General features: G+C 34.7%; 1 protein-coding gene across 6 annotated transcripts in view; it reads left to right on the top strand.

Annotated features, from left to right (window-relative positions):
• CPED1 (cadherin like and PC-esterase domain containing 1) overlaps positions 1 to 18,956 on the top strand; it is a 313,055-nt gene that overhangs the window by 143,525 nt on the left and 150,574 nt on the right. For all 6 annotated transcript variants that reach the window (XR_010341759.1, XM_064373989.1, XM_012474072.2 and 3 more), the window contains 7 exons: positions 4,893 to 5,035; positions 6,374 to 6,446; positions 7,632 to 7,799; positions 8,858 to 8,962; positions 10,501 to 10,673; positions 14,262 to 14,332; positions 16,438 to 16,488. Coding sequence is in view for 5 of the 6 variants with exons in the window: in XM_064373989.1 (XP_064230059.1) it covers positions 4,893 to 5,035; positions 6,374 to 6,446; positions 7,632 to 7,799; positions 8,858 to 8,962; positions 10,501 to 10,673; positions 14,262 to 14,332; positions 16,438 to 16,488 (784 nt within the window). In the remaining variant the exon portion in view is untranslated. The remainder of the gene's footprint in view (positions 1 to 4,892; positions 5,036 to 6,373; positions 6,447 to 7,631; positions 7,800 to 8,857; positions 8,963 to 10,500; positions 10,674 to 14,261; positions 14,333 to 16,437; positions 16,489 to 18,956) is intronic.

Below are 18,956 nucleotides of genomic sequence, written 5' to 3'. Positions count from 1 at the left end.
TGCCTTATGTATCTGGGTGCTCCTGTATTAGGTGCATATATATTTAGGATCGTTAGCTCTTCTTGCTGCATTGATCCTTTTACCATTATGTAATGTCCTTCTTTGTCTCTTTTGATCTTTGTTGCTTTAAAGTCTATTTTATCAGAGATGAGAATTGCAACTCCTGCTTTTTTTTGCTCTCCATTTGCTTGGTAAATCTTCCTCCATCCCTTTATTTTGAGCCTTTGTGTATCCTTGCATGCGAGATGGGTTTCCTGTATACAGCACACTGATGGGTTTTGGCTTTTTATCCAATTTGCCAGTCTGTGTCTTTTGATTGGGGCATTTAGTCCGTTTACATTTAGGGTTAATATTGTTATGTGTGAATTCAATCCTGTCATTTTGGTGCTAGGTGGCTGTTTTGCCCTTTGGTTGATGCAGATTCTTCATTGTGTTGATGCTCTTTACCTTTTCGTGTGTTTTTGGAGTGGCTGGTACTGGTTGTTCTTTTCTATGTGTAGTGCCTCCTTCAGGAGCTCTTGTAGAGCTGGTTTGGTGGTGATGAACTCTCTGAGTTCTTGCTTGTTCACAAAGGATTTTATTTTTCCTTCACTTATGAAGCTTAGTTTGGCTGGATACGAAATTCTGGGTTGAAAGTTCTTTTCCTTAAGGATGTTGAATATCGGCCCCCACTCTCTTCTGGCCTGTAGGGTTTCTGCTGAGAGATCTGCAGTGAGTCTGATGGGCTTCCCTTTGTGGGTAACCCGACCTTTCTCTCTGGCTGCCCTTAGTATTTTCTCCTTCATTTCAACCCTGGTGAATCTGATGATTATGTGTCTTGGGGTTGCTCTTCTAGAGGAGTATCTTTGTGGTGTTCTCTGTATTTCCTGGACTTGAATCTCGGCCTGCCTTGTTAGGTTGGGGAAGTTTTCCTGGATAATATCCTGAAGAGTATTTTCCAGCTTGGATGCATTCTCTTCGTCACATTCAGGTACACCTATCAAACGTAGATTAGGTCTTTTCACATAGTCCCATATTTCTTGTTGACTTTGTTCATTCCTTTTTACCCTGTTTTCTCTAATCTTGCCTTCTCGTTTTATTTCATTGAGTTGATCTTCGACCTCTGATATCCTTTCTTCAGCTTGGTCAATTCGGCTGTTGAAACTTGTGCATGCTTCACGAAGTTCTCGTGTTGTGTTTTTCAGCTCCATCAATTCGCTCATATTCCTCTCTAAGTTGTCCATTCTTGTTAGCATTTCGTCAAGTCTTTTTTCAAGGTTCTTAGTTTCTTTGCATTGGGTTAGAACATGTTCTTTTAGCTCACGGAAGTTTCTTATTATCCACTTTCTGAAAGCTGATTCTGTCATTTCATCACACTCATTCTCCGTCCAGTCTTGTTCCCTTGCTGGTGGGGAGTTGTGATCCCTTGTAGGAGGAGAAGTGTTCTGGTTTTGGGTGTTTTCATCCTTTTTGCGCTGGTTTCTTCCCATCTTTGTGGATTTTTCCACCTGCTGACTTTGTAGTTGTTGTCTTTCTGATTTTGGTAATTTTAAGTCTGCTGTGGCAGAACTCATAAACCCCCTGCTCTTCCCCCGAGGTGTTCTGTCCCAGGGAGTTACTGTTTTATGATGTTCCCCTGTGCGGTTGCTGTTTTCCCTGCCCACAAGGTGGCAGCCTAGTCACACTCAGGTTGCAGAGGCTTCGCTAAGCTGCTGTGGGCTCCACCCAGCTTCCGTGTGAGCTTCTGGGTGCAGTTAGAACTGCTTCCGCTATGTTGGCCCGCCCCTGTAGTGACGGAGTCTCTGTAGTGGCGGATTGCCTTGGTACAGAACAGCAGGGTGCCTATGGAGAACGCCCCTCCTCCACAGAGCTGGACCGTCCCGGTTTCAGTTGTGTTTCAGGTCTTCTTGCTGGGTAAGAGGGGACACCGTCTCATCTGATCTGCCTCCGGAGCCGCTGCGTTGGCTAAAGCCGCGGCTCTGAGATTCGTGGCGCTGGCCTGGCTCCCCGTTTCAGCTCCCCTTGCTGGCTTATAGGGGACTCAGACTCTCTCACTTTATACAGTGAACCGTTGCCTCAGGGTGCCGGCCCAGCGGCTGCGCCGTTCAAGCCAGCGGCGCCAGCGGCGCTGGTGACCCGTGTGGCTTCTCTGCGTGTGAATCTCCTGGTCTGTGGGCAGTAAAAATCAGTCTGGAAATACGGCGTCCACTCACCCTCTGTGCTTTCTCTCGGAGCTGCATTCCCGAGTTCCTCCTAAGCGGCCATCTTGGATCTCTCCTCGCGATCTCTAAGCCTCCCCAACCACTTTAATTGAAATCTCCTTTATGTGGCTGTGGACTTCTTTTTCTTTGTTTTGTTTTCTTAAAAGACTATTTTTAGAGCAGCTTTGTTCTCAGAACTTTTTTTTTTTCTTTTTTTGTCAGAGTCCTGCTCTGTCACTCAGGCTGCAGTGAATTGGCATGATCTTGGCTTATTTACTGCAACCTCTGCCTCCTGGGTTCAAGTGAGTCTCTTGCCTCAGCCTCCTGAGTTGCTGGGATTACAGATAGGCACCACCATTCCCAACTAATTTTTGAATTTTTAGTAGAGATGGGGTTTCTCCATGTTAGCAAGGCTGGTCTCGAACTCCTGACCTCAGATGATCCATCCATCTTGGCCACCTGAAGTGCTGGGATTACAGATGTGAGCCACCATGCCCAGCTGTCTTGTTTTAATTAATAAAAATATAAAAGGAGCTGACATGTACTGAATATGGATGTGCTGAGTGGTGAAATTCCTTACGTACATTCTCTCTTTTTTTTTTTTTTTTTTTTTTTTGAGATGGAGTTTCGCTCTTGTTACCCACGCTGGAGTGCAATGGCGCGATCTCGGCTCACCTCAACCTCCGCCTCCTGGGTTCAGGCAATTCTCCTGCCTCAGCCTCCTGAATAGCTGGGATTACAGGCGCGCGCCACTATGCCCAGCTAATTTTTTGTATTTTTAGTAGAGACGGGGTTTCACCATGTTGACCAGGATGCTCTCGATCTCTTGACCTCATGATCCACCCGCCTCGGCCTCCCAAAGTGCTGGGATTACAGGTGTGAGCCACCACGACCGGCCACATTCTCTCATTTAATCTCAGCAATACTTCTATAAAGTAGGTGCTGTTATTAATCCCACAAGGTCTCACAACTTTGGCACAAAACCAAAGTTAAACCTGGACCTTTTTACCTCTAGAGTCTATAGAGGTAATATGTACGTGCTATGCAACTTGTCCCCCACAACAAAGAATACAGGGCTTTCTAAAGGCTAGAGTTCTCACTAAAAGTTGAATTGAATGGCATTCGATATTTAAGTGCTTACTGTTACAGTCAGAAATTAAGAAATCATTTTCATTTTAGAGAAATAAGTGCAACCCTAAGACATTAATTTACTAATTTTTTATTCTTCCTCATGGAGATATAATCTGATAATTAATCTTATTTATCTCATCTGCTACATAGACGTTTCCAACTTTCATATATTATTAGCCTTAACCTCTATGATATTCAGGTAACATTAAAATAAGAAAATGCAACAATGTCACAAATAACCCTTTCTACATAATATGGTGAAATTAGTGAAATATGATGAGTTGCTTTTACTGGGGAAAACATAATGTTACTCTGTTTTGAATCAAGGGTGTTAACATTTTTAGTGTTAGCAATAATTTGTTTTCTTTTAATCATACAATTATTAATTTATTTTACTAACTAAAATGGAAAAACATCCCAATTGCCAAATACTAATGATGCATTCTTAGTGTCTCTATGTGTAATCTTATTAGGTTTCTGTTTTTCAACTGGAAAATTTATGAAGCCAGTATTCGTTTATCTTGAGGGAATTTTGCTTGCATTAAGGAGACATATTTACCATTTTCCACAGGCATTTCAGGCTAATATTTGTCCTTCTTTATCACAGCAACAAAAGATTTTCACTTTGCAATCCTGTGTAGTTTGGATAGATTTAGTCTGTTTTTCCAAAAAACATTAATAGAATACCTGCTGCATGTTTTTTCAAAAAATATTTTTTGTTCTTTATCTTTAAAAGAGTATGTTTACACAAAGTTTATGAATCAATATGAGATACTTTCATACTTTAAAAAATATTCACTTGAACTTCATATGAAGCATCCTCAAGAAGTTTTATTTTTATCATTTTAATATTTAAGCAAATAAAACCAGCTATTTGTGATACTAACAATTGTGTTTTCAAGCTGACACAATTCAGCTTCATATCCCCTTTTTTTGTAATACTGCCCTATACCCTCTATCCACATGAAATAATTAATTATTAAAACATCAGCAGGACACTGGGATTCTCTCAGAGTCTTCTCTTATTGGCTAGATCTTGCACAGAATAATGACATGAGGAAGAAACAACTTTGATACATTTATTTTTGTTCCAATATGCACAGAAAATAATAATAATAAACTAACATTTGAATTTCACACTTTGACAGGGCTTTCAAATACATTTTCTTCAATTTGGCTTCACATCTCTCTTGTTGGTAGATATTAATCCTAATTTAAAGAGAAGGACACAAAGATTCGGAGAAGTGAGAGACAAGTCCAGTTCACCTAGTTAGTAGAGTCACAAATTAAACTTTGGAGTTCTGATGACGAGACTTGCATTTTCCATGATTAGATGCTGTGAAATGAGGAAAATAAAATGGAGTACGCACTTCTAAAGAAATTTAAATTACAAGATATTTAAACCTCTCTCTTTCAGTATGCCTATACCTTCGATTACCAAACTTTATGATTTAGGGGTTTTTTTTTTTGGGTGTGACAAGCAGAGATAACCTAGAGGAATCCTTCAAATCGGTGACCTTGGAAATGATAGACAAACTGAGGCTGTTGTTTTAACACATGAATCCTTTACTTTGTTCACAGCTGCAAACATTTTTTGAGACATTCCTGAGAGCCAGTTCACCTCATCAGGCTTTTGATATTATGAAGGAAGCAATTGGCAAACTCCTGCTAGCAGCTGAAGTATTCAGTGAAACATCTACTCTGGGGCCAAAGACCTTTCATAGGTAAAAACAAATTTTAATTAAAAAAAAGAAAAGAAAAGAAAGAAAGAAACCTATCTTCTAAAACTTGTTGGTGGAAATATATCTTAATTATCATAAGTAGGTGGTACTTGGAAAATTTTATGTCAATATACAAATCTAATCTTCTAAACATATTTGGCCATATTTACAGATCCCAAAACTTTAGAACACATAACAGACTCAATAGTATCTAAGTAGTGGTAATAAGAAGTAAAGTACACATTTTAAAAGTTAATCTTTAAATTGCAGTTTTTTTCCAAGTACAACTATTTCTATCATAGGTGCTTAGCATTGACTAGGTGTAATTTTACTTATACATAATAAATTTTGTTCTCAAATATCCCACTGATTTTATAATGCAGAGGAGAAAATGAAAAACTTTATTAAGTAAATTCAGTAACTCCTATTCCCATATCTATTGACTTGAATGTAACTTATTGCCTTTGTTCTAAGGAAATGTTAAATCTAGTGTGTCGAAAAGCAAGAGAAGAACATCAATTTAAACCTTATCATAATTTAGACGTGAATAAGTGCCTAGCACATAGGAGTAGAAGAATTTTCTTCTTCATATTTAGGTTTCCATGGAATAACTTTATTGCTTAATATGTTATGAATATTTTGGTATAATTTTATTTTCTGCAAGAAATAAAACAGAATCCAAATCCAAAAATTAATCACATGTAATTTTACATTATTGAAGTCACTGTTCTTTTTAATTAGTATACATGTTGAAATTTAACTATATAATTATTAATAGGATACTAAATAAGAGTAAATACCGAAGAGAATATAGTTTTTTATTATCATTTTACTTTAGGTTCTGGGATACCTGTGAAGAACGTGCAGGTTTATTACATAGGTATACCTGTGTCATGGTGGTTTGCTACACGTATCAGTCCGTCATCTAGGTTTTAAGCCCTGCATACATTAGGCGTTTTTCCTAATGCTCTCTCTCCTCTTGCCCCCTCTACCCACAACAGGCCCTGGTGTGTGATGTTCCCCTCCATGTGTCCATGTGTTCCCATTTTTCAACTCCCAGTTATGAATGAGAGCATGCAGTGTTCGGTTTTCTGTTCCTGTGTTAGTTTGCTGGGAATGATGGTTTCTAGCTTCATCTATGTCCCTGCAAAGGACACAAACTCATTCTTTTGTATGGCTGCATAGTATTCCATGGTGTACATGTGCCACATTTTCTTTATCCCATCTATCGTTGATGGACACGTGGGTTGGTTCCAAGTCTCTGCTATTATAAACAGTGCTGCAATAAACATACGTGTGTATGTATCTTTAGTTTTATGTTGCCTTGTGTTTTCGTTTTAGATGCAGATTCTGTTTTCAGCTTCTAACTTTTGATATTGGTTATGGCAGTTTCATGTACCCTGTAGTACTCCAGGTCAGTATGCCAAAGGCCTCATGAGTGGTGTGGGTTTCTTCCTTGTGGTGAAAGATCAGCATGTGTGTTGTTGTTTTCACTCATAGTAACCAATCAATAAATAGCAATTTGCAAAAGTCACTGTAGGCTTATATTCATTGTGGTTCAGAGAATTAACTAGTATGTAGAGAATCTATGAGTCCAATCCTGCCTCTGTGTCTCTGTAAAACAAACACGAATTATTCTATGGTTCAAGTACTATTTGTGAAATAAATGTGGTATGAAGTCAAGTGTGCATTAATGGAGAGAATGGGAAGTGCAGATAATAGAAAGTAACAGATTATCTGGTGTATTTACATGAGGTTATAAAAAGATGTTTTATTTTTTACATATAGATATTTAGTTTAAAACTGGTTTATATTTAATTTTAAAAGCAATGGGAATTTTTGAAATTTTTTTGTTATAGATACTATGTGTAGATGAAGTGTTTTTGTACATTTTGATTCTTTTCCTTCCTCTCATGTTAAATACACTCATTCAGATCATCTTCCCCAACATATTTTTTTCCTCTAACATAGCCCTTAGTGGCAAAAAGATAAAAAGTAATTTATTAAGTTAGTCTATAGAAAGTTGTACCTTGGGATATGGGGTGGGAAAAAAGGAAAAAGGGCAAAATAAAATAATGTGTAACTAGAATTCAACTTCATATAACATTTACATGTTTTCAAACTATTATACAGGTAAACCAATTACATTATAGGTGGTTCAGACATTTAGTTAAATCATTCCAAGATTTAGCCATAAAAATTTAAAACTTTATTAATTGACACTTTTTAATAGTCATTTTTTCATTATTTTGCATGCATATTTAATAGTTTGTATTATGCTTTTTAAAATCTGTTCAGAAAAAAAGTTATGTACCATCTTAAATGAAAGCATATTCTTCCACTATAAAGGGTATTAAGGTAAGCTAATGTGACTTTATATTAGTTAAATTTCTTATACTGTACATTAAATAATTGTTTTTAAATTGTATCTTTAAAAAAACATTACTCACATTTACAAAACTGTTGACCTCCAAAAGGACCACTAGATGTCAGTTCTGATCTATAATCCAACAGGAAATAAATCATGTCTTAGAAGTAATTCCATTGTCTTAAAAGTAAATCAATGAATAATATTTGTTGTGCTTTTGTTCTTTCAAAGGTACATGAGCATTTAAATTTTCAAGATAATGATAATATGGATTTTGAGGACCAAAATACAGAAGAATTCCTATTAAATGACACTTTCAATTTTCTCTTTTCTAATGAATCATCACTTTCCATGTTTTCTGAGATATTTCAGAAACTTTATAGATCAGATGTATTCAAGGTAAGTGCATATTTGTGTACCGATAAGTATTTTTTCAAGTCATTCCTTAGAAGGTGGCATTCTTTTTATTGTGCAATTGCAGCAACTTAATAATTCACTTGAAATTAATTGGCATCTATTATATCACACTTCTTAATTTTTTTCTCATCTCAGGATCAATATTATTTTTATGTCAACTAAGTATGCCAGTGACTGATTATGATGAAATTATGGGTTGAAAATTAATTAAAATGTTCATAATTTTCTTTCCTTCTTTCTTTCTTTCTTTTTCTTTCTTTCTTTCTTTCTTTTCTTTTTTAGACAGAGTCTTGCTCTGCTGCCCAGGCTGGAGTGCAGTGGCACCCTCTCAGCTCACTGCAACCTCCGCCTCCTGGGTTCAAGTGATTCTTCTGCCTCAGCCTCCTGAGTAGCTGGGATGACAGGCACATGTCACCACAACACCTGACTAATTTTTGTATTTTTAGTAGAGATAGGTTTCCCCATATTGGCCAGACTGGTCTCAAATTCCTGACCTCATGATCCACCTGTCTCGGCCTCCCAAAGTGCTGGGATTATGAAATGTTGTGGAAATTATGAATAATATGTATTATATACTATATAATACTTTTTTATTTTTTGATTTTTCCTTTCAACTTGTAAGTTCAGAGGGTACATGTGCAGGTTTGTTACATGTATTACAGAGTACTTTGAAAGGAATTTAGAGGTAGTCTAGAAGAGCAGCGAGTGCTCCAGATTGACGTCAGAGGACTTAAGTTATAATACTAATTTTGTTTAAGCATCCACGTCTATTGTCATGTTAGGGTGAATGCCAATGAATAGGGCATAGTGCTTCAAAGTAACATTGATTGATTTTTATTGCATGTTAACATCTCCCCAGCCTTACTACCAAAGCATCATTGAGCTATTTTATCCAGGACCTCCATGTCAAATATGAAGTTTTCTTATATTCAGACACCACTGTGACAAGTTGAAGTTGCTTAAGAAATGGGAGGTAATTGGGTTGAACATGGTTTGACTTTTTAACAGTTGCTAAAGTTTTCTCCCTCCCACCAATACAGGGTGAAAACTATCAAAAGGAACTGAATCAGTGTCTGTCCTTAGAAGAAATTAACTCAGTTCTGACTTTCATAAAGGAACTTGGAAATCTGGGACAATTCCAACTGGTAAAGCAAAAGTGACATTTGATTCTTCTTGATGACTGAGATTAGAGTAGATAACTGTAAGCTACCTGATTTTGACATCAAACTAGATGAAGTATTTCTTTAAGAAATAGAAATCTTTATAAGCTACTTTCTTCTTTTCAGAGATCTAAGTAGCAAAATAAGCAAGATTTATATGCATTACTTTAAGAGTTTGAAACAATATGTGACTTATTAAAGGTAAAAGAATATGGGATTAGCATAGTTGCCAGTATTTGACAATTCTCAAGGGCAAAATGTCAACATTTTTCTGAAGAAGTTTTACTTTTAGCTTCAGAACATTTACATGAAACCAAAGGTTATTTCTGCTTATTATACCCTTTTTGTTTTTGTAAAATCAAATATATTTTTTAAAAATGTTTTAGAAAAGTGCCTAAACCTTAATTTCTTATAACTCTATATCAAACTTCAAAGAAAGAAAATGTAAATAATTATAACTTTTACTGATTTGTATCTTTTTAAAAAGGCATTTATTTTCTCTCTTATGTATTTTCTTGGGTTTTGTTAATTCCTTGGTCAATATCAAAGGATAATTTGTTGCATAGAAATGCATGTTCAGTACTTGTTTTCTTTCCAGTTCTGATACTTATATAGAGTAAAATGAATTTGTATTTTTCTACCTAAGATTTGTTCATATGAAATATCTTTTTAAAATAGCATTCTTGATCATTAATAATTTATTATTACCCTGATGTTTCACTCAAGTATTTATTTTACTTTTAAAAAGTATATATATACATACACATACACTACTTGATGAGTTTAATCAACTTACTAAGTTAATTAATGAGTGTTTAATACTTGTTTTTCTAATTTACTCCCAAATTTTAAAGGATTCAAAGTAAGCTAATTTCCCCAAAGATAATTGAGTTGACACAATATCATTTTAACTATTTTAAATATAGTAAATATTACTTTCACAACAGTTTGACTTAATACTATAAAAAGAAAATAAAAGGGACCTGGCCTCATTCCTCAAGAATTTATAACTAGATATTGTGAATATGGAGAACATCTCTCACCATAACTTGAGGAAGAACTAAATAATTATTTTGCAAGAGAAAGAGAAAATTCCAATTTACTGGTTCTCACAGTAGAAAGGAGATAACCACAGATTTTTCTTTGTGGGGCAAGAGGGGAAGATTAATATTTCTCACTCTGACATAATTCACTTGTAACCCAAGAGACTTTCTCAATTCTTCCTGCTGCATAACTTTTTTATTCAGGTGTCTTCAGGTATCTGTAATGGGAAAGAGAAATCCACTTATATTCAATGAAAAAAAAAATTAACCCTATTTGGAAATATGATCATCAACAAAGTTAGTTTCTTATAAAAAAGTGGCATTTATATCAACAACTTCACAGTAAACCAATTTGTGGTACTGACCAATAGATTTTTAACAAATATCTGATTTCTTAAATAAATAAGTATAAAGCTGTTCATAGTAATACTGCATTATAATTTGTTTTCCATAACTTATACTGATGTTTTATGTGCTCAGCTCTTCCCATCTACTACTCCTGGGATTCAGTCACTGATGCACGAATTTTATGATATGGCAAATCCTGTGGGAAAACCTGGCTCAGTCCTGACCCGATACTGGTCTCTTTTAAATGTATTTGAACAATTTCAGTCCCCCATGAATAAAAAGACGCAGCTACCTCCACTGGAATGGTAAGATAGCCACAAGTTTGAACTGTACAATCCAAAAAATCTCTAGTCTACAGATTGATTTCAAAAGGCTTTGCCTATGTTGACGCAAGAAACAACAACAAAAAAGTGTGTCCAATTTCCATGCTGTGGAAAATAAATGTCTTTAAACGCTGAAACCATAATGATTCTAGTGGTCTTCAAACACTGTAATAAAAATGAATCCAACAGTTTTTTAAACCAACAAGACTTGACTCCACTGTAATGTTTAGAATTCAAAGTTTCAATCTAGTTTCCTTTTGTGACATATATTCTTGAATTGTAGGAGTATTAGACAAAAAGTATTAGGTGAGATTTGTTTTACAAAGCATCAGTCAGAGTGGCAGCTTGATACAGTAAGATTATTTATTTAGAAGGGTTTTTAAGGTGTGACTTTTTTCTGAGCAAAACCCGTTGAATGTATATACATATGTTCTGTCTTTTTCACAATTTATTCCTATTTTGGTTTTAGAAGATAGAACTTTTGTTTTGTTTTGTTTTTTGAAGGTAGAATCTCAGAGGAAAATATTTGGCTAAGATAAAAGTTTCCCACCTTCACTTCCATTCTAATGAGAGATAGTAATTAGAGAATGAGAGCTGAGACAGATAAAATTTTACCTCCATTAGTTGGGGAAAAGGGACAACACCTAAGGGTTTGTCTGCTTCCGTTTTATATGGATTGAATTGCGGGAGTATTTGCCTTTTCCACTGGCAGCAAAACAGAAGTAAACCTAAACCTCCTAGGGAGATGAAAGACTAAATGGCCCTGACATATCATTGAAGTCCTTTGCAGTCACCCTAGGGAATGGCTTCTGTTCTATTGACTTACACTTCACTTCTTTCTGCTCAGGATATAGTGAAAACAGGTCTATAAAAACTTTATTTTTAAAATTCAAAAATTTGAATTTTTTATGTTTCAAAAGTTTCAATAATCATATATTTCAAGAATTCTTAAGACATCTCCCAGGATCAGAGTTCCCTTTAACTGCTGCAACTTTAAGAAGTTGGTCTTATTTCTTCAATACCTGGAAGTAGTAGGCTCAGCAGAAGATTTTTTTATGTGTTTGAATATTGGGTTTCGAATAACATACCTCAGAGACACTTTGTTTGTACTTCACACTCACTCGAATAATCTAAGACTGTCTTGTTTATTATAGATGGGCGAAAAACAGACTTGATTTCCAAAGGAAGCTATTTAAAATTATCATTTTTAACTTTAAGCAAGTTCCCTCAGGATACTCAAAGTTTGAAAAGTTTGTTCCCCAGCAGATTTTTCTCAAGCTCCACATATGTTGTAAGATTAAGCAATGTTCTCATCTTAAATTTAGAAGATTGAAATCTCTTCTTCCAATAAGAAAATTTACTAATGGTCAGTGTTGAGTATAGTTAGACAGGGTGAGGACATTTTTGAATTATAGAGACTAGATTCAAAAATCCCAACGTTAGAGAGTTTATGAAGACAAGATTTGGACTGCTCTGAGACTCAGTTTTTTATCTGCAAAATATACATTATACTACAAACCATATATTTCAATATGATTACATAAAAATAACTTTATGTATGTAACATAAAAATAACTTTCATTTGCTACATAGCATCTGATACACTGTAGCACAGATAGGTAGTAAGTATCAATATGCTTTTCTTTCTGTGTTTCTATTCAATGATCATTTTAGCTTCTATAGTGAGGGTAATGTTTTTATATTTTTAATGGGAAAAGCAAGACAAGTTTGAAATGTTTATCTAAGTTAATGGTGAGATAAGCAAACCTTACTATGTTTTCAACAAACAATTGGTATATGGCTAATTTCACTTGCATTCAAGAAAAGAAAGTCCAAATCTAATTCTCTTCAAGGTTACCAGTGAGCATATATATATATTTAATTATCATTCATGCCATATTGCAATGAGGATGCATGTTATATACATTTTCCAAATGACAAAATGAAGTGCTAAGAAGATGGGTCATTTGCTCAGATTACAAAGCTAATAGTAGTAGAGTTGGAACTAGGACCCTGGCCTTTTCATCCATGGTCCAGTACTTTGGTCTAGGGCTCATCCATGGTCCAGTACATCGTGCAGATAGGGACGTCATCATTGTCCTTTTATTCCCAATGGTTACCTCAATTTTTTTTCTATAGACAATGTCAGCTTTATAGATGTATACTACCTGTGTTCAATGACTTCATCTTTCTTTCTAAGTAAAGATGCTACTCTTGTAGCAGTGAGGTGAGAAGAGATAAAGTCAGAAAAGCATTACGGTACTAGTTAACAGTTATATATGTGTTCTGAAGCTCAAAATCCAGAGATCTCAAAAGAATTAGTGTAAATCTGAACAGAATGAAAATCTTAAAATCAACATTGTTGCACCATGTGCTAATTTTACCTTACTAGAAATAAAGTTGCATTGTACTTTGCTCTAAGGAAATGCTTTCAGTAAAAATCCACCTGGATTTGAAACAATTTATTCACAAAATTATGTAGAAAATCACTGCAGGATGCCTTTACATATAGTGTCTCATTGTATTAAGATAGCAACCTTTCCAAACTTCAGTTTCTATGCATTTCAGGGTTGTGTCTTTTGTGAGTCACCTGGAATAAACAGCTTTTAAAATAAAACTGCAAAAAATTATCATGGCTTCCACCATTAGCAACAATTTTAATTCCTTGATGCTTTTAAATTTCTTAGCTGATGTTTACATTTGGAAGGTACTGAATATGTCTTATTCATCTCTTTTCCATTACAGTACCCAGCACAATATCTGGGACAATACATATTTCTAAAATGTTATTTAACAAATAAAATTGTATTTAACTTTCACGGCATCCCTGTGAAGTAAGGTAAACATTGTTATCTCTATTGTGCTGGGGTGGAAACAGAGATTTGCACCAGCACAGAAAAGTCTTGTCAGGGGCCTGCAGATGATCATGCCTGGTGTTCTTTATCATCTGCACCAGCAGTTTCTCTGTCTGCAATTTAAATTGTTTTGGTCTCAAATTTGAGGACTTAAAGGGCAGTCTGGCAAAGTATTTAGTTAGTTATGCAACACAGAAAATGAGGTGAACACACCGGAATATAACTGACCCTTACGATTCACTACTGTTAATTACAGTTTAAGGGTAGAAGACTTGGCAAGACAAAGGTCATTTTCTGAATGGTACACTTAAATTTCTTTAATTAAATATATGTTCTTCTCAGGCTGTCTCAGTGCTTCTAAGACTTTTTGCTCCAAAACAGTATAACTATAGCCAAACAGATTTCCAATAAGAATGTGTGTTCTTGAATCACTTCTATTGGACCCAAGCTATCTGAGATTCCTTGGATATGGACTGAAGAGTGACTTTTTACCCTGGTTTTCTTCAAATGTGCTTCTACTGATTAGGGATGATGAGATTTCCACCTACTTCATTCGAGGGTAGATTGCCAGTTTTGAGGACTGAAATGCAGAAAGTGTTTTTGTGTTCATCAAAGTAACTGTGCCCATACAGAAGAAAAGATAGTGTGTTAGATATAATTTCCATGTGTTTTGTTTATTTCATTAATCCAGAGTTGTTTGGCATTGCATTTGCAGGAATTCTTTCACAGAGGATAAAAACATCGAAAAACCACGAGTGCCATTTGATGCAACAGAAAATAAAAAAGGTAAAAAAATACATATATATTCCCATGTATTTCAACATAAAAACAAGTATTTCCTCGCAAAAAATGTAAAATATTTAGCCTCATTAGCAATCAAAAATGAAAATTAAATGAGAAAATGCTATTATACCTCAAATTTGGAAAGAATTAAAAAAAAATAAGAGAGAGGGAATCCAGCAATCCCACTACTGGAAACGAGTATGTTAAAGAGGTATTTGTACTCCCATGTTAGCTACAGCACTACAGATAATATCCAAGGTATAGAATCATCCTAAGTGTTCATCAGTGACTAAATGGGTAAAGACAATGGGGGTATATATACACAATGGAATACTATTCAGCCAAAAAGAGAAAGAAATCCTGTTATTTGTCAGTTTGTGACATAGATAATCCTGGAGAATGTTAAGTGAAATAAACCAGACACAAAAAACCCCATAATTTCACTCACATGTGGGATTGAAAACATTTGATCTCACAGAATAGAGAGAGGTTACCAGTTTTATGCTCTCATAGAGGGTAGAATAGTAGTTACTAGAGGACAGAGAGGATAGGGAGGGAAGAAGATGGCCAGAGATTGGTTATGGTTCGATAGAAGAAAAAATTCTATTGCTCTATTAAACAGTCAGATGACTAAATTAACCAATTTATATTTTTAAATAGCTGGAAGAGAGGATTTTGAATGATCTTACCACAAAGAATGATAAACGTTCGATGTGATGGATATGGTAGTTAGCAAGATTTAATCATTATACATGTATACATATATCAAAATATTTCGCACTATACCCCAGAATAATGTGTCAATTAAAAATAAAACTTCAAAAAGATAGTAGAGTTGGGGAGAGTGTAGGGAAATAAGTATTGTGCTAGTGGATATATAAATTAGAACAACCTCTATTAAGGGGCCACTTAACAAAATATAAGAAAAGCTTTAAAGGTTATTTTTATAGATCAGAAATTTTACTTCTAGATATTTATTTTAAGGAAATAATGTATATAAAATTTAATTACATTAATTATCAATAAAAAATAGAATTTATTACTATTGCAATAAGAGTGGACTGGACACACAAATTAAGCTAGAGTAATCGAATAAAATATTGTAAACCCATTCTTATGTTGTGAAAGAATATTTATGACATGAAAGTTGTTTATGATCTATTTTAAACCTAACAATTGGCTACTTCACCATGAACCTCAAGAAAAATTAATGGTGATTTTTATTTTTCCTCTTTGGTTTATCTCAATTTTTTCATTTTTTCCTTCCAAAGGACATCTAAGCTTTTTGTTACAAGAAAAAACAATGCTTCAAAGTTTAAAAAGAAAAAATTAAAAGAAACATTCACCCATATGTCTTTAATTTTTTTTAGTTCAAGGATTTTCTATTTTGAAACAGGATTTAACCCAATATAGTGGTTTTCAATGTGTATTCCCGTCTCCCCAGAATCACCTGGAAAACTTAGCAATTCAGATTTACTCAATCCACTATCTCTAGGGATGAGACCCAGCAATTTGTGTTTTAATAAGCCCTTCTGATGATTCTGAGGCTAGAGTTTGAGAATCACTGTTTCAATAGAATGAATTAGTAGGTGCAATGAAGAACTGAATGAAACTACCTTTCTTTTGCCCACTAGTTTTTTCCTCTATAAATGAATGATTTAACCTCTCTGAGTGTTTTGTTCATTTATTTGTTTCATAAATATTGATTAAGGCATTTTTAAAACAAATATTTGGTTGAATTAAAAAAACGTAGAGTAAATGTTAGTGGGACCAACTGAATGGACCTTCTATAATTCTAATGGTTTGGGAAACTATAGTCATAGGATATGGAACCTATGAGGAATCTTGATTGATTAACTTCAGGCAATAAATGGCATTTAAGCCATCATTTTCTCCCTTAATGTTTTTCTATTTGAGATAATCATTCTTCTGAGCTTTGAATAAAATAACTTCTTTTATTATAGTTTTCAGTTTTACTTAGAAATGTTCACTGGTATAATAAAAGTTAAAAATGTTTTATTAAATTATCTAATTTGATAGCTGAATGTATATTTTAAAAATTTGATTAATGGTTTTTATTTTAAATTTACATTTCTTTTTGTTTTTAGTTGCAGTTCTACAAATTAAGAATGAAAATAAAGAAATACATTGCAGTGATGGTGAGTTGAGATTAAAGAGTTTTAGCAGCATAATTGACAATTAGGGAACAGCACCACTTTGAATTTAAAAATCATCATTTTATTATATTTGGGTATCTTTAGGCTGATAATTTTTAAAGTAAAGTTTTAGAAGTTAGTAGATTTCTGATAGAGTCAGTATCTATCACTTTTGCATAAAAACATAAAATATTACATTCATTTAAGGACAATGACTTCCAAACCCACCTTGAGGGGCTTTTTGGGTTCTAGGGCATTGCCTTGGAAGCTTTTCAAGTGTAAGAGCTTGGCTTATCAGCTTTATACATTGATCTTCAGAGGTCTCACTACCTGGCAGTGATTTATTTCTCACCAGGTTGTTGCTATAATGGTTAGTACTTGAGTAGAGTGTTTTTGTAACAGTTGAGAGTTTTTAAGCCAATTTTCAATTTATTTTTTAACTCATTTTTTAACCAACCCATAATAGGAGAAAAATACTTTTAAGTTTGTATTAACTTTAAGTTTAAAAAATAATTTTCTTTATATTGGTCAGTATTATTACTACAATGGTCTTACAAATATATCATCTTAGAGAGTCTAACGGACTTTTCCAAAGTCACAGAGTTATTAAATGCCTGAGTTGTATCACAAAGCTGAGTCTTCAGATTCTCTGTTCAAAGCTCCTGAACTAGGCTAGGTATACTGCCATGCACCTATATGCCCAGTGCCTTGGGAGGCCAAGGCAGGGGGATCACTTGAGCCCAGGAGTTCCAGGTTACAGTGATTGTATCACTGTACTCCAGCCTGAGTGACATAGCAAGACCCTGTCTCGAAAAGAAAAAGAAAAACTCCTGAGTTTTCTTAATATTCTATAATATATTGTAGAAAGATTGAGTTTTATATAGCAAGATTTTTCTTGACGATGTATACCTTAAAATATATGTGTGTGCATATGTATATATGTATATGTGTATATATATATGTATGTATTTGGTGCTAAAAATCAACTCAGAAAATTTAATTTTCCACAAATAAAAAATCAATTCCAGTAAAACACTAAAGCTAAAAAATGTATGGATTTAATTTAATTTATTATATTATTTTATTCATTAATTTATTTTTTAGAGACAGGATCTCACTTTGTTGTCCTGGCTTGAGTGCAGTGGAACCATCATAGCTCACTGCAACCTCGACTTCCCGGGCACAAGCAATCCGCCTGCCTCAGCCTCTCAAATAGCTAGAACTACAGGCATGAGCTACCACATCTGGATAATTTTGCAATTTTGTGTAGAGATGCATCTTGCTATGTTGCCCAGGCTGGTCTCAAACTCTTGGCCTCAAGTGATCCTCCCGCCTCAGCCTCTCAAAGTACTGGGATTACAGAAATGAGTCACTGTGCCTGGCCTAATTTATTATTAATAGAATTCTTTGAATTTAATAAAATCTAATTTTTACAATCTAAAATCCGGTTTATTTCATTCATGAGGTTTTATCACTATTGTTAAGATCATGGTAGGCTGAGATGTTATAATAATATGGTTTAATATAATTAACATATATAACCAATTAAAGAAAGTGGCATTTTAAATAAAGTATTGCTAATAGAGAATAAAGATAGCAGGTATTATTTATGCCATTCCCTCCCCGCACTCATCACCCAAGCTCCTACCCCTAGAAAAATACATGCTACTCCATTCTTCTGGAAAACTGTTTGTTGTCTAGGGTATGGTGTGAAAAGGACTAGTGAGAAAACTAGGAGCAAAATTAGAATGAACGCTTGTTGAGGGTCTACTCTGTGCCGGGCCCAAGGCGAGGTGCAACATCAAGAAAGCCAGTTTGCCTCTTTGGGCTTCTATTTTCTCATTTGCAAAATGGAAGGATTGCATTGGATGATCTCGCTTATTTTTTTTTTTTTCGGTTCCCAGGTAATATGGTGCAGATGATGTTAACACGTTAGACGGCTCTTTAACTTTGTTCATGTTTTTATGTTGATAAAAATTAGTCCTGCCTGGATCTTTAGTAATTAATCTTCTTGCTTTTGTGGTATAAAATAAGATTTTTTAAAATAATGTGATGATGCCTCAGAACAGGTGGGATTATTTTAGAGTCTAGGCTCTTCGCATGTTCAATATGAGTTATGATTATTCCTCAAGAAGTCAATAAAATTCTGCAGTTAAAAGAAATCCATTAAAAGCAACCAAATCTTCAAACAGCTTTCCCATAGATCCTTGCCAAATAGGTTAAGCAGCCTGCTACCACTGTACCTCATGCTGGGTTCTCCTCCGTAGATCTCAGGTAAGCTGGCCTGAGACAAGTTGAGACTGGGAGGGGCAAGATGCCAAGCAAACACCAGGTGTCTGTAGGTGGCAACACTGATACTTCGGTTGAAGATGATATCAGAACTAAATCAGCATTCAGACAGGGGTTTAGGAGATAGTGCTCACCCAAGAGGCAGAGACTTTCTGATGAAATCAAAAGAAAGCATTTCTGAA

Source organism: Aotus nancymaae, unplaced genomic scaffold (assembly GCF_030222135.1).
Source record: "Aotus nancymaae isolate 86718 unplaced genomic scaffold, 86718_ANA_hifiasm-v0.15.2.pri h1tg000002l, whole genome shotgun sequence".
In the NCBI taxonomy this organism is placed as follows: Eukaryota; Metazoa; Chordata; class Mammalia; order Primates; family Aotidae; genus Aotus; species Aotus nancymaae.
The sequence above is the reverse complement of the archived record's forward strand: the minus strand, read 5'-3'. Positions and strand labels throughout refer to the sequence as shown.